Below are 23,115 nucleotides of genomic sequence, written 5' to 3'. Positions count from 1 at the left end.
GCAGCATCAGAGGAGCAGGAAAGCTGACGTTTTGGGCCTAGACTGTTCTTTAGAAAATTCAGTCATTTCTGAAGAAGGGTCTAGACCCGAAACATCAGTTTTCCTGTTCCTCTGATGCTGCTTGGCCTGCTGTGTTCATCCAGCTCTACACCTTGTTATATGATATGTTTGGAGGAATGCCTTTAGTCAATAAATTGGAATGTGGTATGCTCTGTCTAATCCCTCTGTGTGAAAGAAAGTTGCATCTTATAAGGAAAAGTGAATAAATATTTGAAGCAGTGACTGGTGCAGTAATATTGATCAGGAGTGTTGATTGAATTATTTTCGGGTTGCTTTAGCAAAGAACTGGTACAACCAGATGTGCCGACTGATCAAGATTCCAGAGTTGTAAATTACTGTGATACTGGATAAACTTTCCCTCTAATTTTCATTGAGCTTCATTCACCACTAGATGCCAGTGCAGGACTGTAGCACTTCAGTTCCTTTCTCAGTTACATGCAAGCAATTCAGAAAGTGCATTGAATGGGACCTGCAGAAAGTCTCTGGAATTGATTTAGAAAATGATTATAGTCGAATTCATCTTTGAAAAATGCATTTCTACTGGCTTGATCAAATGTTTCCATCTTCATTTAAAATTGATGAATCGTGATGAACTATTTGAATAAGGATTTGGAAACAAGAATTCATTGAATTTGTTAGGCAGCTGACATATTGTTTGAAGGAGATAATCTATATAAATTGGCATGTATTCAGTGTTGGTTTAACAGACTTTGATAACATTTTTGATTGATGATTGGTCAGTTGGCATTGTTTGAATATTGACATAATTTCAGAGCTCTAAGAACTCTCAAAGAATTCCTAACACAGCTTGAATGTTGTGTGTCTCACATTGGGTTGCTTTTCATTCAAAAGATTCTGATTTTGCTGTGATTTGCAGATTCTGTGGAAGAAGGTGAAAAGATTGTACAGACTGCTCTGGATACATATGGAAGAATAGGTAAGTGGTTTGACAGATACCTAATATAATAAATGACCTGATAAGGAGAATGAACTTTGCGTCAAGTTTGTCATTAATGACCTTGAAGGGACGTTAACTAGTGCTGTAGGAAATGATTTAAACTGATGGTTTGGTAGGAAAAGGTATGTTAGGGTGAAGCATTACAGAGAAATAAAAGAACCAAGCATAAGATCCAGGAGTAGGCCATCTGGCCCTTCAAGCCTTCTCCGCCATTCAATAAGATTGTGGCCTCAGCTCCACTTACCCACCCTCTCATCATAACTCTTCATTCCTTTACTGTTCAAAAAATTATCTATCTTAGCTTTAAAAACATTCAATGAGGAAGCCTCAATTGCTTCAGTGGACAGGGAATTCCACAGATTCACAACTCTTTGGGTGAAGAAGTTCCTCCTCAATTCAGTCCCAAATCTGCTCCCCCTGATTTTGAGGCTATGGCCCTCTTGTTCTAGTTTCACCCGCCAGTGGAAACATCGTCCCTGTTTCTATCCTATCTATTTCCTTCATAATTTTATATGTCTCTATAACTTCCCCTTCATTCTTCTAAATTCCAATGAATATAATCCCAGTCTACACAGTCTGTCCTCATAAGCCAACCCTGTCAACTCTGGAATCAACCGAGAGAATCTCCTCTGCACCCCCTCCAGTGCCAGTACATCCTTGCTCAAGTAAGGAGACCAAAACTGCACGCAGTACTCCAGGTGTAGCTTCACTAGTACCCTATACAGCTGTAACATAATCTGCCTGCTTTTAAACTCAATCCCTCCAGCAACAAAGGGCAAAATTCTATTTGCCTCCTTAATTACCTATTGTATCTGCAAACCAACCTTCTGCAATTCATGCACAAGGACACTCAGGTCCCTCTGCACAGCAGCATGCTGCAATTTTTTACCATTCAAATAATAGTACTTTTTACTGTTATTCCTACAAAAATGGATGACTTCACATTTATCAACATTGTTGTATTCCATCTGCCAGACCTTTGTCCATTCACTTAAGCTATCCATATCCCTCTGCAAACTTTCAGTGTCCTCTGCACACTTTGTTCTGCCACTCATCTTAGTGTCATTCACAAACTTTGACACACTACATGTGGTCCCCAGCTCCAAATTATCAATGTAAATTGTAAACAATTGCAGTCCCAACACTGAGCACAGAGGCACACTACTAGTTGCTGATTGCCAACCAGAAAAGCAATCACTTATCCTGACTCTTTGCTTCCTGTTAGTTAACAATCCTCTATCCATGCTAAAACATTGCCCGTAACGCCACGCACCTTCATCTTATGCAGCAGCCTTTTGTGCAGAACCTTGTCGAATGCCTTTTGGAAATCGAGATACACCACATCTACTGGGTCCTTATTGTCATACTGTTCATAGGAATGTGAGAGACAAAGTAGTTCAGAGTTGGGAAACATCAAATGGGAGAAATATGAAGCAGACTAAGACCGGGCATTAGAGTGCAAGTGCATAAATGTCAGAACCCGAAAAATAAAATTATTGAGGAACAGGTGACCATGTGGGTTTATGATATAATGTCAATAATTGAAATTTTACTGGAATAAGGGGAGGAATAAGCCCTTAATATCCATTAATACAATGTTTATACAGAACAAATGGAAGAAATATGAGATGGTTTAAATGTGTTCTGCCATTCAAGGAGATCATGACTGATAATTACTGTCTCTGCCCCCTTCAATATCTCTCAGTATCTAACTATCTATGAGTCATTTATGAAGTGAATAAGTTGCTCTTCATCCCAGTCCTAAATGGCCAGCTCTCTTATTCTGAAGCATCAGCTACTAGTTCTAGATTCCTCAGCCAGAGGAAACATTTTCTTGGTATCCACCTTGTTCATCCTATTAAATAATTTTTATATTTTGATGAGATCATCCTTCACTCTTCCAAACAGTAGGAAATATAGACCTAGGGCATGACCTTCCCAGGCCCTGAAAGGTGTAGTTACGATGAAAAATTTCAGCAGATCCGATGAAATATTAAGCCAGGCCCTTCTCAATATTGAGATCAAAAATGTTGCAATTTCCAACCAAGTCCTGGAGGTTGGAATGAGATTCTCGCTTGAGAGTGGCGTGAGTCCTATTAGTGCAGATTATTGCTTATTATCACCCTCATTATTACTTAGTCTTACCTCGTAAACATGCACTCTCCCATTCTCCCACTTGTCAGATGAAAAATAGATGCTGAGAATTCCCATCATAAAGTTAGACTGAGTGCCTGGTGACTCTAGCTTGATGCTTTATCTTCAGGATTTTCATCTTGGACATCGATTATGAACATCTCAGGGCATGCTCCATAGTCAGCAATCATATGCACCCTATGTCCACAAACATTGGCATTTAACAACAGCCTTACTGCATCATTATGCACATCTCTGAACCATCTACAGTACGCTCCAGCACTTTAATGGTGCACTTTGAGACACCCAGCACGTGGACTGGACAAAGCTGTATATCAGTGCCGCTAGCTCGCTCTCTTAGTGCCCATTCACTTTATGTTTACCTGGATGCTTACAGTATCCGTGCCTTGCCTTTTTTGTGCTTTGCCTCCTCAGTCTGACCTTAAGGCTCTCGGTATTTCTGTCTTGCCATTGCTGTTAAGCGCAGCCACAAAGCCAAGTAGTTTGTCATGGTTGTCAGCAGTCATCAGGCAAGGTGATTGTCATATTCTTGTACAGTGTATTGTTCTGTTACTGTTATACCTGCATCATGTGCCAGCATAATACTCGCTAAAGACACTGCATGTGCTTCAAGCTAATGGCCATGTTTCAAATTCTAAGACTCCAGGAATACACCCTTCAGGCAGTGGGTCCTGACACAGTAGGTCAAGGGCAACCTCCAGTATCAGTCCAGGGGCTTGGGCATGGTTTGCTACCAGTCCCAGCAGTCAGGGTTATGGATCCAATGCTCTGCAATGAGGAGTGCGCTGTGGTCAGCCCTATGGGTCCAGTGCAAGGACAGGGGAATAGTGGCAGAGCTGCACAGGTATGTGAGGGATCTTGTCACTCATCGTTTGGGGCTGTCTGGCTAAGTCACTTGAGGATGGGTCCTGGTCAATCCTGGAGTTTTACAAAAAGTAAAAGAACGTTATCACGGCTCATTGCTGCAGGAGGGAAGAAGGAGAACTCAATTGTGCAGTTTGGAGCTAGATTGCTGGGCTGTAGAGGAACTGTAATATTGTAAAGGAAGTTTACTATTCAATTTGGATGAATTTTGGGTTATCCCACCAGACCTCATGGAGAGAAACCCTTCATGAAACTTGATGAAACTAATTCTTGGCTGATTTCTGGTGAGATTCAGTTCTGAGACTAAAAATCAACTTCCCCACAAAGGTCAATCTGTTAATTCCAAGTATCAATCTAGTGTATTTTTGTTGCACTCCTAAAACTTGTACAAGGAGGTCAAAACTATGCAGTACTTGAAGGATGATTTTACAAAGGCCCTGAATATTGCAGTGAAACTTCTTACTATCCTACTTCAACTGTTTACAGTAAAGGCTAGAATGCATTTTGTTTTCCGAAATGCTTGCTGTGTCTGCCTGTGAATTTTGTGATTTCTGTTCAGGGACGTCCAGATAAACAAAAATTCTAGCTTTTCCCAATCTCTCTCTTTGAGAAGATATGGACTTAGAGCTGGGTGCTTATTATTAAAAGCTAATACCGAGGCTACAGTTTTATTATATAAATTCTAAAATATTAATATAAAATTCATTTATTGATAAGTTACTTTCACAAGTAGGCTCCCACATTATTACAGTCTATCACTTTAAAGTAGACTCTGATTTTCTTTCTTGCAGATATTGTTGTTAACAATGCTGGGTGAGTACAATATTTATTCAATTTCTTTTAAAAAAAATTCACATACTCTAATCCTTCAAAAAACCACAGGTTTATTAGATAAAAAGGTGAAAAGAGGTGTTAGAATAAGAAGACATAATTGTTTGAAAGCCGGATTTTAGTACAGACTGAAACAAATTAGAATATTTTGAATAAGCCTGGAGGTGCTTAAGCAGGCACCTACATATTTGTTTCAGAGATAGCAGGAACTGCAGATGGCTTCGCAGTGTGTTAAAATTGTTTCAGAGATTTCCGAAAAAGGGTCTAGGCCCGAAACGTCAGCCTTCCTGCTCCTCTGATGCTGCTTGGCCTGCTGTGTTCATCCAGCTCTACACCTTGTTATCTCACCTACATATTTGTCATTGAGTGTTTGTTAGATTCAATTTTTGTGGAGCAATATGTGGGACTCCACACATCCACTTCCACTGAAGGCATGGAGTGGACTGGGTGGTGCACGATGGCTTGTTACAAGATCTTGAATGTCACACTGGTGGTTCTGTTGGAGGAGCATATCCTGTATATGTTCCGCCTCTTCCTCTGTTTTGCAGTAGATGCTGTGCTCTGTCTGACCTTGTGTCCTCCTCCCATTCTTACTGCAGACCAAGGACAATGCCTAGCAAAGTATTGAAGGATTTTCTCCTGGTGATTCCTGTAGAGTAGCACAGCACTTGCTCTTTTTAGATGAAGTCTCAAAATTTCTGTAATGAATGTACCTGCATTTCTTCCAAGAGTTTGAGCGGTGTACCAATATGTTTTGAAATTCCTCTTTGAATTTCCCAACAGTAAGTTAACAATAGAAGATGATAAATCTTTAAGTATGACTTGAAATGTTCTGCAAAAGAAGGCCCAATAGGTCAAGAACAAGTCACCAAAATGCTGTGCAGTCTCTTCCGGGAGCACTGGCAGGCATTTTACATAGGAACTTTACTACCTGATGATCTTCCTTGTGGCCATTCCAAATGCAACCTTTAACACTTTTACGAAGAATGTCTTTTAGGATTCTTAAGGGACTGGGTAAATGCTGAGAGGATGTTTCCCCCCTTGGGAAAGTCTCGGACCAGAGACATAGACTTAGAATAAGGGAACACCAATTTAATATTGAGATGAGGAGGAAGTTCTTCTCTGAGAGTTGAGTGTCTTTGGCATTCCTTGTCTCAGAGAGTTGTGAGGGCAGAGTCCTTGTGTATATTTAAGGCTGAAGTAGATAGATTCTTGATGATTAGGGGAATTGAGGGTAATGGGGAAATGCAGGAAAGTGGACATGAGGAATGTTGGATTAGTCATGAACCTTTTGAATGGCGGAGCAGAAGGGAGGGCTGAGCAGCCTCTCCTGTTTCTATTTCTTATGCTCTTAGGCTAAATTTGGGTGAATCTTAGCCACCTTGGAGACTTTTTGATGCCTAAATTATCTGAGAGATGGGGCCTGGCTTTATGCTGATACCTTCAAGTTTCGTTTTCTTCATCTACAGTATTTTAGGAAATTTTATAAAATTCATTATTTACATAGGTAGTTGATGACCACTTCCCAGTATTAGAATAAGACAAAGAACTGCAGATTCTGGAAATCTGAAACAATCAAAAACAAAGTGTTGGAGAAACTCAGCAGGTCTAACAGCATCTGCAGAGAGAAAAGCAGAATTAATGTTTTGAGTCCAGAATGGTGTCACAGGATTATAAAGCCATTATTGCCATATTAGTGCATATCTCTGTTTTAAATGCAGTTATCTTCATCTTTTCAGGATTTTAAGAGATCATTCCTTTGCAAGAATAAGTGACTTGGATTGGGGTGAGCTGAGAGTTACATTGAGTTATATGCGTATGATGCAATGTATCAACGTAATGACTATTCAATTAATTGGATGAAGTTTGTTACGTAGCAGTGCGTAACTTTGTGGATCATTTGATGCTATTGTGGGATCTTCGTATAAACTATTCTCTTATTAGTTGACATTAAGTAGATCCTACTTTATAAAATAGGTGTTTTTGAGATCAACATTATAATTGTATTTCGTTAAATATATGTGACAAATGTCTTATCATACTGATGGAAGATTGGTTGGCTATGTAGAATTCATAAAATCATAGAATCTCTATAACATGGAAAGAAACCGTTCAGCCTGTTGAATTTTCACTGACCCTCCGAAAAGCATCCCACCCTGACCCAGGCCTGCACCCTATTGCGGCAGTGTTAACCAGTCAGCCACCATGCCACCCCTATTTAAAGTTAAAATCAAAATCTTTAGTAGTAAGGACCATTACGTATTGGATCAGAAAGTTTCAATTTAGTTTTTAATTTTATTTGAGGTGAACTCTTAGAAAGGTACAAATAAACATCATGCACCCCGCAAGATCGTAGAGTCCCTCCCAGGCCCCTTCATGGCATCACCTTATTTCATGCATAGATTGAATCCTCACATCTAGTACTCTGTTTTAAGTTCATTCCAGGGCTAATCACTGTCTGCAAAAAGAACTTCACGTTATTAATCATAAAAGCCATTTTTATTGCAGTACAAGCAATTTGAATGTAAGTTCTCCTGACCTTTCCCCTAAGTAATGCTAATAATATTCTGCTTTTGCCTTTGCTATTACTTACTTGTATTATGAACCATTGTACTTTCATGATTAGACTGTCTCCTTTTAAGCTGAAAAGATCTAAAATTTTAGTCTTCAGACCTGAAACGGGGGGAGGGGATCAAACTTATAATTCTCCACTGATCACAGCCTTCTATAAATTGGTTATGACTTCCTTTGACTCCAGCTCTTTTACCTTTTTTTTAATTACATGTTTGTTACTGGGCTAGTAATTAAAAAAAATATTTTTGTTAAGATTTAATTCAAAGAGTTCATTTGAGGGGCTCATTCAAGGTCACAAGAGCTGCATGGAATCACATGAAGAATCAAAAGTATGGCAGGTAAGAAAGAAATCAAAGCTTGATCTTTATAGACTTTATGGGTACTCATTTTGAACTACACACTTGGTTCATTCTCCACAAAACTTCACAATTTGAAACAACAAAATTAATTTGTCACTTCTTTTCAGAATTATTATGACTGCATCATCTTCTGGAGTATATGGCAATTTTGGGCAAGCAAATTACAGTGCTGCAAAACTTGGACTATTGGGTCTTTCAAATACACTAGCGATTGAAGGTCAAAAATATAATATCCAGTGTAACACTATTGCACCAACAGCTGGTTCCAGATTGACTCAGACTGTTCTGCCTCAAGGTAGGTATCATAAGAATGCAGTGGTGCCTTTAGAATTTATGCTTTGTAAAGATTACTTTATTCATACCGTCTTTGAAATATTATTCTTGTGGCATATAAAGCTTGCACCTTGCTAATAAACCAATATTTTTAAATTTAATGAACACCTAAACTATTCATTATGGACATAAATGTGATGATATCCAGCAGTAATAATAAATTAATGGTTTCAGTTTCACCATTAGGAATGTCATTTCCAAGAAAATGAGTACGTTTTTCATCCTAGTACATTTGCAAACTATCCTGTATTCCCAGATCTGCACAGTGCAGGTTAGATATGCGTTGCCTATACCTGTGTCCTTTGTTCCGAATGACAGAAGAGCAGCCACAACAGTTGTTTTCATTTGATGTATCAACTGGTATTAAATTATTTCTCAGTGAAATCGTTAAGTTCCACAAACCTTTGCACTGTATCTACTGAAAACTTGGTTGAGAATGTAAATACTCAGTTTCTGTATATCTTATTGTGGGCATGAGAAATGATAGAACTGTAACCCGATCAGGTTTTTAACTTGATTTTATTGGCAGTATCAGAGGAAAAGCATATTCTAATTATAATGTACGAGAAAGAAAGAAAATCAGTGAGTTGAACTTATATTTTAACCCAGCTGCCTTTATAGAATGGTTACAGCACAGAAGGACATTCAGTCTGTTGTATCTGTACTTCCTGTCTGATAGAATAAATCATATCTCACAATTGCCTGCTTTATCTCCATAACTCTGTACAATATGCCTTTTTAGATAATCCAATTTCCACTTAGCAGCAGGTTAAATAGAGGCATCTATGAAACTGTTGGGCATTGTATTCCAGACACTAACCACTTGCTACGTTAATCTTTTTTAACTTATCACCATTGCTTTACCTAGCTCTCTATCACTCCATCAATAGGAACAGTTTATCCCTGAGTGCTGTGTCGAGTCATTTGACAACACAACAGGATAATTCATTGTGATTGTTCATACTAAGTTTCTGTGGCTGCAAATGAGACTCCAGGATGGTATGTTGCCTCCCTGGTGGTAAGGTCAAGGATATTTTAGAGTGGCTACAGGATATCCTGGATGGGGAGGATGAATAGCCACTGGTCGTATACGCATTGACACCAATGACGTAGGTTTTTTAAAAAAAAGGAATGAAATCCAAAAAGCGAAATAAGGAGTTAGGAAGCAAACTGAAAAGGAAGACCTCTGAGGTAGTGACTTTAGGAATACACCAAGTGCCATGCTCTAGTTAAAGTAAAGATAGCAGAATATATTCTATGAACATGCGGCTATAAAGGTGGTGTGAGGGGGAAGGTTTCAGATTCTGGGGCACTGGAACTGGTTTTGAGGGAGATCGGACCAGTACAGACTGGATGGATTACACCGGGGCAGGACTGGGACTGATGCCCTGGGGGGAGTATTTGCAAGGGTGGGTGGGGAGGATTTAAATTAAATTGGCAGGGGGCTGGGAACCTATGCAAGGAGTCAGGGGAAGGAAAATCAAGGATGAGAATAAATCACAGAAAGGGGAACTAAGTAAATAATAGGCAGAGGAATCAAAGGCTGGAATCAAACAAGGTTACAGTAAAAAAAAAACTGGGAATGTGACAAGGAACGTTAAAAAGGCAAGGCTTAAAAGGCTTTGTGCCTGAAAGCACGGAGTGTTCCAAATTAAATGGATCAGTTAATCATGCAAATGAATTTAAATGAGGGTGACATAGTTGGGATTAGGAGACATGGCTACGGGGTGACCAGCAATGAGAACTAAATAAACGGGTAGTCAATATTTAGGAAGAATAGACAAAGGAAGAGGCGATGGAGTTGCACTACTGGTTAAAGAGGATATAGACACAATATTAAGAAAATATATTAGCTCAGATATTGTAGAATTTGTGTGGATGGAATTGAGGAATACCAAGGGAAAAATAATATTTGTGGGATGGAATACGGACCACTAAACTGCAGTTGTGCTGTTGGGAATGGCATTAAACAGGAAATCAGAGATGCATGGGGTAAAGGAAATCTGCATATCAATTGGAAAGTCAAATTAGTCACAATACCATGGAGGAGGAATTCCTAAGAGTGTATATGGGATAGTTTTCTGGACTAATGTGTTGAGGAACTGACGAGAACAGGCCATCATAGATTGGGTATCATGCAATAAGAGAGGAATAATTGGTAATGTAATTGTGAGAAAACCCTTGGGGATGAATGACCATAATATGATAGAATTCTTCATCAAGATAGAGAGTGAGGTAGTTGATTCTGAGATTAGGGTCCTGAATTTTGATAAGGGAAACTTTGATGGTATGAGATGCGAGTTGGCTGTAATGAATTGAGAAATGCTACTGAAAAGAATGAACATGGATAGGCAATGGTAAACATTCAAATGGGTGAACTACAAAAATTGTTTATTCCTGTCTGACGCAAGAGTGCAAAGAAAACAACGGCCAAACCATTTTTTCAAGGGAAGTTATATTAAATGCAAAAAAGAGGCATATAAATTGGCAAGAAAAATCAATAGATCTAAAGGCTGGAAGCAGTTTAGAAGACAGCAAAGGACGACCATGGGATTGACTAAGAAGTGAAAATAGAGTATGATAGTAAGCTTGTGGTGAGCTTAAAAACTGACTGTAAAGGTTTTTAAAGAGTATGTGAAGAGAAAAAGATTGATGAAAACTAATATAGGTCCTTTACAGTGAGAAAGGGGAGAATTTATAATGGGGAACAAATAAATGGTTGACAAGCTAAATTCATTCTTTGCATCTGTCCTCACAAAGGAGGGCAGAAATAACACACTAGAAAAGATGGGGTACACAGGGCTTAGTGAGGGAGAGGAACTGATGCAATCTGTATTAGTGGTAAAATGATGTTGGAGAGATTGATGGGATTGAAGGCTGCTAAATCCCAAGGCTGATAATCTACATTGCGGAGTACTAAAGGAAGTGACCCCAGAAGTAGTGGATACATTTGCGGCGATCTTCCAAGATTCTTTAGGCTTTAGATTCTTTAGAACAGTTCTTACAGATTGGAGGGTAGCTAATGTAACCCCACTATTTAAAATGGGATGTAGAAAGAACACAAGGAATTATAGACAAATGATTCTGATGTCAGCAATGGGGAAGTCGCTAGAGTCCATGATCAAGGGTTGTATAGAAAAGTGCTTAAAAAAATGGTAGATTCAGATATAGCATGGAGGGAAATCCTGTTTGACAAATCTGTTGGAATTATTCAAGAATGTGACGAGTAGATCAGGAGAGTCAGTGCATCTGCTTTATTTGCACTTCCTTTGTGTAAAATTAAAGCACATGAAAATTAAATTGGATTGGGAATAGTGTATTGACATGAATAGAAAATTGGTTAGCGGACAGGAAACAGAGTAGCCATAAATGGATCATTTTCTGATTGACAGGTAGTGAATAGTGGGGTACGGCAGGGATTGGTATTAGGACCCCAGCTATTCACAATATGCGTTAATGATTCAGATGAGGGAATTAAATGTAATTAGTCAAAATTTTCAGATGACACAAAGCTGGGTGGAAGGGTGAGCTGTGAGTTGGATGCAGAGATATCGCCATGTGATTTGGACAGGTTGAGTGAGTGGGCGAATGCATCACAGATGCAGTGTAAGTTGGATAAATGTGAGGTTATCCAACTTGATAGCAAAAATAGGATGACAGACTACTATTTGAATGGCTGTAAATTGAGAGGGGGTGATTTTCAATTAAACCTAGGTATTCTCATGCTGAAAGTAAGTGTGCAGGTGCACAAGCAGTAAAGAAGGTAAAAACTATATGTTGGCCTTCATAGTGAGAGGATTTGAGTACAGAAAGAAGCACATCTGTTGCAACTATATAGTCAATTTGTGAAGCCATAGCTGGAATATTGTATGCAGTTTTGGTCTCCTGATCTGAAGAAGGATATTTGTTATGGAGGGTTGTACAGTGAAGGTTTACCAAATAGATTCCTGGAATGGCAGGACTGACATACAAGGAGAAATTGAGTCAGTTAGGATTTTGTTCACTGGAGTTTAGAAGAATTTAGGAGGATCTCACAGAAACATATAAAATTCTAACAGGACTAGACAGATTAGATGCAGGAAGGATGTTCCCAATGGTGGGGAAGTCCAGAACCAGGAGTCACTATTTAAGGATAAAGGATAAACCTTTTAGGATGGAGATGAGGGGAAATTTCTTCAACCAGAGGCTGGTGAGCCTGTGGAGTTTACTACCACGGAAAATGGTTGAGGCCAAAGCATTGTGTTTTCAAGTAGGAGTTGGATATAGCTCTGTGACTAAAGGGTTCAAGGTATACGGGAGAAGGGCTGGATCTGGGGCTTCAGCTCAATAATCAGCTATGCTCATATTGAAAGGTGGAGCAGGCTTGAGAGGTTGTTTGGCCAACTCCTGCTCCTATCTTCTAGGTTCTATTCAAGTTCACATAGCAATCAAAAGTTTCTGATCCAGTTATAATCAGTTGACAGTCCCCATAATGTCAGCCTTATTTAAGTGGTAGCATTCACTTCTGAATCAGAAGGTTTGAGTTCGACCACATTCCAGAATCTTAGCTCGAAATGTAAGCTCATTCTTCAATGCAGTACAGTATTTGTAGTTGAGGTAGTTACATTGAGGAGTGTAGTCATTTGGACTTGGTTGTAGCTGGAGAATAAATCCAATCACTTCACTATCTTTCAAATTGGGGTGCCTGGAGCACAAAATTACAATTCAATTTAATATTACCACTGGAGCATGAACTACAGGACTGAATTGAATGGACAAATATATTAACCGTATCTGCCAAAGAACGTTTTGGGAATGTGACATGATTTTGGAAATTTGTATTCTCTTTAATTCTGTAGTCAGAGTTAAGGTGTATTGATGGGTTAAAATGGCCTCTGTCTTCAGCTGTAGGAAACCTATCCAATGCGTATTTCACAAGTTTTGTAATTCAGAGAATCACAGAAATATTGCACAAGGCACCTTTTGCCTTGTGTTTGTGTCGGCTCTCTACATGAGAGTCGTGACCGAGTGTCGTCCAGTTTTGCACTGCACTCCTCACAGTTTTGTATTATCCTCAAACTTGGAAATTGTCCTGTGTGTTCCAAAGATTTAAATTATTAATATTTAATAATTCAAATGTTAGTTGTTGAGAATCTCTAGTATAAATTTACTTGTAATTTTCCATTCTCTACACTAGATATACAACATCACAGGGAGTAATGCAGATGTCTGGTGTAGGAAGTGGTCAATATCACAAAGGGTATAAGTGTTCATCTGACATTGAGGTAGATGTGCAGTTTGTAAAAAATAAGGATTTCTTACTGTCTTTCTAGTTTACATTCTTCAACCTGGAAATACTTGACACTGACAATGATGACCTGAAGTTCTGTTATTTGTTAGCAATGCAGAAACCATTAATTGTTTAAGATTCTTTTAACGTATATTTGATTATAAGTTTACGTTTCTATTAACAGGTATTTCTGTTAGATATCTATATTGCTCAATCCAAATCTTTCTGTTGCAAATTCTGCTTTACATGTGTCATAGTCAATATATTTAATATCCATATATACATTTGTAGTTTAATTAAAATGTCTGAATTACATAACTTTAAATAAAATGCAGAACATAATGTAATATGTAAAATAATTAACCATTTAGCCTTTTGATCCATTCAATGCAATTGTATCTGATCTCCCTGAAGTGTACTTTCCCCTACTTTCACATTTAATTGCCTTAGTATCCAAAAGTCTATTGACCTCTGTCTTAAAGATATCTTACAACTAATCATCCCTGGATCTCTTGCCTTCTGTATTCCAAAGATTCTCAAATTTGGGATGAAAACAATGTCTTTTCATCTCAGTCTTAAATAGCTACCCCTTGTTCTGAGATGATTCTAGCCTAGGTTAAAGACAGATATTTATGGCGTTCCTGTAACTAATGAGATCAAGGGATATGGAAAAATCACTGGAATGTGACATTGAGATAGCTGATCAGACATGATGAAGAATGGTAGAGCAGGCTTGAGTTGATGAGTGAACTCTCCATGCTCCAGTGTTCCTGGTCACAGGAATCATTGGCTAAGCATCTGCTTTTTCAAGCCCCTTGAGAATTTTCTGTTTTAAAGAGATCACCTGTCATTCTTCTTCATTCAAAGATATACAGATTGAGTCTGTCAATCCCAGGACTCAGACTTAGTGAACCACTGTTTTCAGGTTCTAAGGGAAGTTTATCCTCTCCTGGGTAACAAGTCCAAGACCATACACAGGAGTGAAGGGTTATGGATTTCTTCACTGTTTTTGGATTACTATCTATCCAAACATTCTAGTAATTGAGAGATTGATTCGACAATTTGTGGGATGCGAGAAGGACAACTCCATTGTGCTGACCATGAATTGACTGAATTTTCGTCCCAGTGACATGTAATATTTCTAAAGTACTGTTACAGTCTGGGAATTCTGCTCAATGCTACATTTGCTAGCTTGCCCATAGTTATTACTGAGCCTGAGTAGTACCTGTTCTACAGATGTGAATTCGATACTGAACTGTAAGAAGACTGCATGATGTTTCTTTTAAATGGTCAGGATTAATTCCCTTTCAAATGTCACCCCCTCATTCCTAAAAGAAAATGTCTCCCTTTCTAACTTGTGCCTCATTAAGACAGATGCTTCAGATGTATGTCTGTACCCTAATATTTAAGTGGTAAGCTTTTTTTCATGTAGATTTCATCAACTGCAGGGAACATGTGTGATCAAAAGTCATACCTCCAAAGTGCTTCTTGCTAGCGGAATTAGCTTCTGGGAGCCTTGGGACCATTGAATAAAGACATTCTTTATATTGGAGACACTTCAAATGACTGCTATTGATCAGTATTCTCTGGTTTAACAAAATAGCTTTTGCAGTGCATGTTAGGTTGATTTGATATATAATCTTCTTTAATCTAGAATTAGTGGATGCTTTGAAACCTGAGTTTGTGGCTCCCTTGGTGATTTGGTTATGTCATGAAAGTTGTCAAGAAAGTGGCAGTTTATTTGAGGTAGGATATTTATCTCAATTTACCAGGTTCGATTTATCGTTGATCACTTTTCTTTATATTGAAATGTATTCGGGAATATCTGAATTTTGTGTTTCTGTTTCATCCTCTCTTTCAGGTCGGCGCTGGCTGGATTGGGAAACGTAAGTGATGCTTTACAGATTACGTAATATTCTTCCTCTGCTAACTAGATTGAATGGAGTTCATTTAGTCATGCAAACTCTGAAACTACATTCTAAGATGCGTTAGAATGAAAGCTAATTTACAGTCTAATGACTAAGGAACAACAAAGGATTGAGGCACTGTACTCTTTAAATTAACTTTTCAGTTTAAACTGTTGTGAATTTTTTATAGCAGTGGTAACAGATTTTTTAAACAAAAATGTCGATTCCTTATTTAGTGTGTTTAATTTGGATAGATGGCTTTCATTATGTTGTACTGTTCTCTTTTTAGGTTATTTAAGCAAATATCAGATCTTATCCATTATTATTCGTGGTGTTGATATGTAATAAATTGACTTGGTGCTAGAAAGATTATTGCACGTTGAATGGAATGGTGCTGTTTTGAATGGAAATTCTTTGCATAAATATTTTAAGTGAAACTTTCTAACAACAAAATGTTTTCAAAATATGCTGTGGATATTCAATACAATTATCAGCAAATAGCAAAATGCTTTTTTTTTAAAGTGTTAAAATTGGTGTAGTTCCTTAAAGTTGCAATTGTATGACTGACATTCTAGTTTAGTGTTAGTTTGGAGGTGCTTGATTATATTATTTGATTTAAATTATATATGGGCTGTTTATTCTCTGCATGACCCTAGCCTTATCCTACATTATCTAATACTATTGTACAGGTGTCAAATTCCCATGGCATCATTTGCACACAACAGTACAATTGAAATTTGTCTATCTTCATGGAACTTTTTTTGTGTCTGTTATTCGTAATGATTTTTCAACTGAGCTTTGCACCTATTCTGTATCCCTCTTTATTTGTTTCTCTGTTTTTGAGATTCTGTCTCTTATCAATTCTATTGGACTTTTTCTGTTAGAAAGAGTGAGAAAACTCCTTATTTTCTATGTTGTTTTCTTTCAATTCTATCTCATATGGCAGTGATGCTATTTTAGTAATCCAGAAGACTTGGAGAAATGCTCCAGGAACATGAGTTTAGATTCCGTTAATGAAGCTATGGAATTTAAGTTAAATTTACTGAAGAAACAAGTATCAGTTGGAGTGGCTATGAAATAAACTGAAATTTTTTAATCATTTGTTGCAAGTTTGGCATCTTGGATTCTAAATTAATAAAGGACATAGTTTTTTTTAGTATGTCAGAAGTAAATAATTATCTTGTGTTTCTGTAGCCATGGTGATTTCTGGTGAAACAATTCCGAGACCTATCTTTAGAATTAATGAGCTTTTGTTTACATTGCTAAGGTCTGAGACAATTAGTGGGTTTTTGTTTACATTGCTAAGGATTTAGGATTGAAGGCGAACAAGCTCCAGCTTGGAAAATCAGTGCTGTTTTTTTAAAGCATAAGGGAAGCACCCAAAGCTTAGGGTGAAGAAGGGTCCTGTCCCGAAACATCAACTCTCCTGTTCCTCTGATGCTGCCTGGCCTGCTGTGTTCCTCCAGCTCCACACTGTATTATCTCTCACTGCAGCATCTGCAGTTCTTGCTATCTGTAAACTTAGGGAGAGTTTTTTTTTCAGTTTTACTTTGAATTTTGAGCAGTGGTATACAATTCTTGGATGAAGATGGCTGTATTGACCAGTGCTTTTGAGAAAGGAAAGATATAGTGAAACTAGATTACCTTAGAGTAAGCAGTTTGTTTTAGTCCCAGATCAGAATTTTTGGGATGAAGTCTTGAAGAGGTTAGTTAAAGCTGAGTACATTTAAGCTTAGATGTATAATAGCTCCAGGATGATGCCATTAGCAGTTCCAGTCTGAGTTTAAGTGACTTAAACCTACCAGGGTCTGAGTGCTGTGACAGTTGTATATGATACAAAAACTGTTTTTTATTTTCAATTTATAATGGAGTGTTTTGAGATTAGTGGGATTATACTTTTACTGTGTATCTAGAAATCTTTGAGTTTATATTAAATGTAGATATTTCAGTTTATTCTACTTGATCTTCATTTATTTTGTTAATACACATCTGTTTTATTGTTAAAGCAAAATCTGCAGCATTGTGTGCTTATATTTCAGTGAGAGACCATTTCATTAAAACCAAAACAAATCAAAATGTGATCTATCAAACCAGATTTCAGTCTGAGATCTAACTGCTCTTGTACTAACATTGGCAGGGATCGTAACAGTGACTAAAACTACAGGATTGGTGTAAATATTCATTTGGTTCACAAATGTCCTTAGGCAGTCTGCAGTACATGTCACTCCATATCCACAGCAATGCTAGATCCTGAACTGACATATTAAGCTAATTATTTACGTTAAATTATAACACACGATTTTAATCAGCACCGTGGTTGTACCTCTCAATTTGTTAAGATTAATGGCCCAAACTGTAGGCTTTTTATGGAACTTTAGTTATCTAAATATGGGTTGGAAAAGTAGTAGTGTAAAAAGTAGAGAGGGACAAGAATTCCTAGCACGTGTTCAGGATAGATATCTTCAGTATGTTTTCCTATCCAATGAGGAAAGAGGCAGAGCTACACCTACTTCTTGGGAAGAGGTGGGCCAAGTGGATCAACTGTGTGATGAAGTCCCTTTTTTTTGGAATCCATTTTGTACTATGTAAGCCAACAAGCTGTGGAAACTATAGTATTCAGGAAACTTAGTAGTTCAATGTTAGTTATACTTAATTCACATTGAGCTACATTCCAATAGTTGCTACATTTGGTTTTGCTTAGGAATAAGGGTGGGTCTTGTTGTGAAGTTTTCAAGAAGTCAACCAGAATGGTTTAAGCATTACTTCTCAGTTGAGGTCTGACAATGTAAGACTGTGTGAGAGTGAGAAAGAGAGACACAGACTCCACATTAATCAGTGCTGCTGTTTACATCGATTGCAACTGAACAGCTTTGGTTCTGGGTTGCTGGGCTCAGAGAGGAACCTCATGAGTAATGGATAGTTCTGTGAAGCTGGCACTCGGAGGGTGCAGCATGGTTAGTAGTTTGGAGCTAGTTGGTGCGGGTGAACAAGACTAAAGCTTGGGAAAAATATCCCCGCACAAAACTGGCTTAATGAAGAATTCTGTTTGTGAAAAACTGGAGTTGTGCTGGAGGACAGTTTTCAGGATCCAGGAGTACACAGACTCTGGAAACCATTTGCTACCTGCTGTGGGATGTTCAACCATAATTTTTCTGTTATTTGTATTTACTGTAGTTTAATTCTGAATGTGATAATATATGTTGTAAGTATATTACAAATTTTATTGCTGTTCTAACTTTGTACAGTAAAGTTTAATTTTGTTGTTCAATTTTGTGGCTTTGTTCTACTAGTATTTGGAGGCTCATATTTTGTTTATTTTAAGCAAAAGATTATTTGTCCTGAGAGAGCTTGCGATATGCATTTGGCAGTCAGATCTGAGATTATTACAAGTGTCAGGAGGGAAATAATTTTGGGGATAATGATTATTGTATCATAAAGTTGAAATGGAATATGGTAACAGGCAAATGAAAACTCCAGAGTAAGAATAATTAACAGGTGAAAACAGATTGCAGTGGGGTTAGAATGGGTCTGACCCGGGAAAGAATGTATCTGACCAAGGTAAGGGTTGACAGTCAAAACAGTAGATTGTCATTAAAGAGCTAGTTTAGGCACAGTTAAAATAAATAGTTAAAATAGATATCAGGTGGCTAATACATTCAAGAACCAGGCTGAGTTTAGAAGATTCAGAAGGGGAATTGAAAAACCACACAAGGTGAAAAAGTGTGCGAGAAAAGGGACTAGCAACTAATATGAAGGGAATTTGAAAATATCCATGTAGTAAAAGGGTGAATTTCAAGGAGGCTTGATGCTGGTTATGGATTGTAAAAGGGGTTTACGCAGGTAGGCAGATGGATATGGCTGAGCAACTTAATGAATACTTTGTATCTGTTAATGTCAAGGAAGTAGTTCCAGTCCAGTTCAGACACTTAAATTTAGAAGAGGGAATATTGGGTAGGCTGTTTGGACTTAAAGGAACCAAGACTGAATGAGGTGGATTCAATCTGACAAAGGAAAATGAGTGTAAACTTTGGGGAGAGTGACCATAATTCGTTTGTTTCCTCGGAATTGCGTTGATGCCAGAGGCTGGAGAATTTCAACTGTTGCACTTATTGTTTAAATAAAAAGTAGCCTAGTGTAGTTTATTCTGTTTTATCTTAATTTCTTTTGCCCTAGGCTTTATCAAAAAGGGTGCAGAGTACAAAAGCAAAGGTACGACACTTAAACCTGTACGAAATGTTGGCTCAGCCTCACTGCAGTATTGTGTTCAGTACTGGGCACCACAGTTTAAATATGGTATAGACACATAGAAAATAGGAGCAAGAGTAGGCCATTTGCCCTGCTCCACCATTCATCATAATCATGGCTGATCATTCAAATCATGACGCTGAATAGCTATTGCCAGAGTAAAAGATTACAAAGAAAATAAAAATCTGGTTCCTTCCTTTCAGCATTGAAGTAAACTTCCACAAGTAACATTTTATTGTGTTAGTTGAAGTTTGAAGGAGTTAGCATGATTGTCTATACCGTATCTTTGGCTGCAAAGCTTTTCCTTTATTTTTCCATTGATTGCATCTATACAATAATATAATCCTTTTCCTCCAACTTAAAAAGACTTCCACTTTTTCCAAATGTTTACTACTAAGATTGACAATCTTGCCAAAGTGGGATTGACTTCCCATGGTGCTTTTCTTAGTCTAAATTCATTGCAGTTACCATCTGTTCATCAGTTTTTGTTTGTATATCTAAGCTGCCACAACTCTAAATACTGTCACTGAGAAATTAGAATACATAAAAGTGAAACCTTCAATATTGACTTGTATCTAGTACTTGGTGGTATATATAGTACCAAGCGTGTTACAATATTAGCTTGAGTAGCATCCATTTTGTTTGCTAGATGGCATTTGTGCTTTACTTTAACTAGAATAGTAGGTCAGGCATGAGAATAAATGCAACTATATTTTCAGACTGTTGTCAAATCAGCATTAAAGGCAAGTGTTTTCTAATAAGTAATGCATTTTCTCATGAAGTGCCTTGACAGGTGAATGTTTTAAAAGGATGGAAGAAGAGACCAAACTTGTTCTTGGTAATAAATTACTATTCTCTTAGTATTTGGCATGTTATTAATCACGTGGTGGTAGGTGTAAATTCTAAACAGAGATTTACAGAGGCCTGAATAGCGTCTGCTGTACATAGATTTTTAGTTGGTGACTATAGATTTAAACTATATGGTTTGCAAATTAAAATATGTTTCATATTCAAAACTAATTATTTTTATCAGAAACAGCATAATCTAACAATGACCAGTCACTTGATGAACACATCTATTTGTAGAATAGACGTTGAGATGTTAGCTGTCTGTCTCCCCCAACTCTCCACCCTCTTCCATGTGATATATTTGCAGTATATATGAATTTTTACTCAGTATTGAGGTGATCCAAATATGCCAGAAGACTTTTTTAAAAATTTACATGTTAACAATGAAAGTGTCAAGAACATTAAAGATCATGTAGTTCACATCACTGAAATTTCAGTCACTCAGGGACCTGATCCATTCTGTACAATCTGCTAGAAATCATCAAAGTCATTATTTTGTTTAAAAAACCTTTATGCATTTTCATATTGTGCTACTAGGATCTTTTGATTTAAATTAAAATTTTTAAAATCAATTATTTGATTGTATCTTTTAAAGAACTACAGGAGCATGAATTTTTTTTCATTTTGGGAAGAATTCCTGAATTTCTTAAATAGAAGAGGCAGTGTTACCTAAGATCAGTATCTTTCATGATATAGCAATCAGAATTGAAAGAGTTAACATCATTGTTGTCAGGGTAATAGCACCATCCAAAAGCATAATTTTTCTTTAAGTATCTTGCTTTCTGATGACAATGAGCTGTATAATTACTAAAAACTATTTTTCAGTTCTCTTTACACTTTATTATTTGTTCATGGGCTGTAATCATTGTTAGCCAGGTCAGCTTTTATTGCCAATCCCTAATTGCTCTGTAAAAGGTTGTAAGTTGCCTTCTTAAGGATAGCTGTCCAGGTATTGATACTGAATTCAAGTGAACATACCTGAGTCACTTTCTCTACAGTTTATTTAATTGTTTGACATTTCCATTCGAATAGTGACTGGGCACAGGCACCAATGTGTTTGTTTATGCAGCCTCTGTAATGTCTAAAAATTAAGAAAAGTATCATATTGTGTAGACTTATTTAGAAACCTCAGGTACTTCACTATCCATTAGGAGAATCATTTTGATTTTTTGTTTGTGGTGATACTGAATTTCTTTTGAGGTCTGTGTAGAATGCTTCCTTTCTTTGTTCATTCAGTGTGCTCCTTCATACAAGAATGTGGATCAGACAAGGCTTATATTGTCCTGAATGCATCTCATTCTTAGGTATCCTTAGAGCCTATTTATCTATACTGTTTCACAGGATTTGGCGTCCAGCTGAGATGTAATCATTGTCAAAACTTCAAAATCTGTTACCATTGCCTTATACAGGCAGTGTGCCAACCACATCACTCATCAGAAACAGCTTGTAAACCAGCAGGCATCTTGCCAGCTTTTTGCATTTTTTTTTCTCCGTACACAGCCAGGCACGTTTCCAGCCATAAGCAAGTTATCTGTTAGTAATATACAGGCATTTTGATAACACATTTTCTTAGATATTTTGTTTTAATGCTATTTTATCCTTAAAAGAGTCACCAAAGATTTTAACTGCCAAAAATTGGTCAGTAATTTGGAGATTTCTTGGTGAATCACAGTTTGTGATACAGTGAAAATATACCAGAGCATCAGTAGGGTGATGTGTATTCTTGGCGATTTATATTTATATGCAAGGATTATCTGGGGACTCCTGGAAAATTTTAGACTATTTGCATATTCCTGAGTTGGCAAGGGGTTTACCTTGTGATTTCTCGGAAATGAAGCCAACAGTTTTGGACAGGTTGAGTGAATGGGCAGATATATGGTAAATGAATGATAAAGTGAGGTCCACTTTGGGCAAAAATAGGTAGGTGGATTATTATCTGAATTCTATTCAGATTAGACGAGGTATTACAGAAAAAGGGAGGTTAAATGAAAGAAAATCCCTGATATTCACTTTATAGGTAACAAGTAACAATTTATTTATTTAACCCTAACAGTGAATAAACTAACAAAATTGCTAACAAATTGGACAACTCACCCCTAGCTCCTAACTGTTTCCTAACTGAACTAAATTATACTGGTATGCTGTTCCAATCAACACATTTCCCATTTATGTAACCCAAGTAGTAAGAAAAAAATCAAAACTTAATCTCTCAAAGCCCACACTGAATGTGCCTTCTGGAATGCTCTACTTTTTCCACTGTCTGTCCAGCCTTTCTTCTGCTGATCCTGCTGTCTGGGATGTTCTCTCTGTGCGGACTCTTAGCTAGAAATGCCGAGGTGGTACCTTTTTATGGATAGATGATGCTTTCTTAGAGAGCTTAATGATTTCATGTGAGAGCCCAATGCTTATTTCTCAGATGACAGTTCGTCTCTCCCTGATTTTCAAAAGCCTTCTCCTTATATACCTTGGATGATACATCAATTTTTTTTAGAATGGCATTGGTCCGAGGTTGTCAAAATCATCAGATTTAAATTCAATTGGCTTTCAATTGCTTAGTCCTTCATTTAAATTAATTGGCTGATCCCTACTAGTTGTCAAAACATCAAAACAAGCCTAAGGTTTCCAATCACACAGCCATGTTTCAATTTTAGAACTGGCTGTACATCTTCAGCTACATACAGACATTTTTTTCTCTGTGTAAATCTCTAAGCT

General features: G+C 37.4%; 1 protein-coding gene across 4 annotated transcripts in view; it reads left to right on the top strand.

The window, feature by feature from the left end:
• The window catches only part of hsd17b4 (hydroxysteroid (17-beta) dehydrogenase 4), a 104,015-nt gene that overhangs the window by 10,508 nt on the left and 70,392 nt on the right, over nt 1-23,115 (top strand). For all 4 annotated transcript variants that reach the window (XR_007266160.1, XM_048620616.1, XM_048620632.1 and 1 more), the window contains exons 4-10: nt 938-997; nt 4,828-4,849; nt 6,607-6,653; nt 7,695-7,779; nt 7,908-8,095; nt 15,057-15,148; nt 15,264-15,288. Coding sequence is in view for 3 of the 4 variants with exons in the window: in XM_048620616.1 (XP_048476573.1) it covers nt 938-997; nt 4,828-4,849; nt 6,607-6,653; nt 7,695-7,779; nt 7,908-8,095; nt 15,057-15,148; nt 15,264-15,288 (519 nt within the window). In the remaining variant the exon portion in view is untranslated. The remainder of the gene's footprint in view (nt 1-937; nt 998-4,827; nt 4,850-6,606; nt 6,654-7,694; nt 7,780-7,907; nt 8,096-15,056; nt 15,149-15,263; nt 15,289-23,115) is intronic.

Source organism: Rhincodon typus, chromosome 3 (assembly GCF_021869965.1).
Source record: "Rhincodon typus isolate 14 chromosome 3, sRhiTyp1.1, whole genome shotgun sequence".
In the NCBI taxonomy this organism is placed as follows: Eukaryota; Metazoa; Chordata; class Chondrichthyes; order Orectolobiformes; family Rhincodontidae; genus Rhincodon; species Rhincodon typus.
Note: the sequence above shows the minus strand (reverse complement) of the source record. Positions and strands in the feature narration are given on the sequence as shown.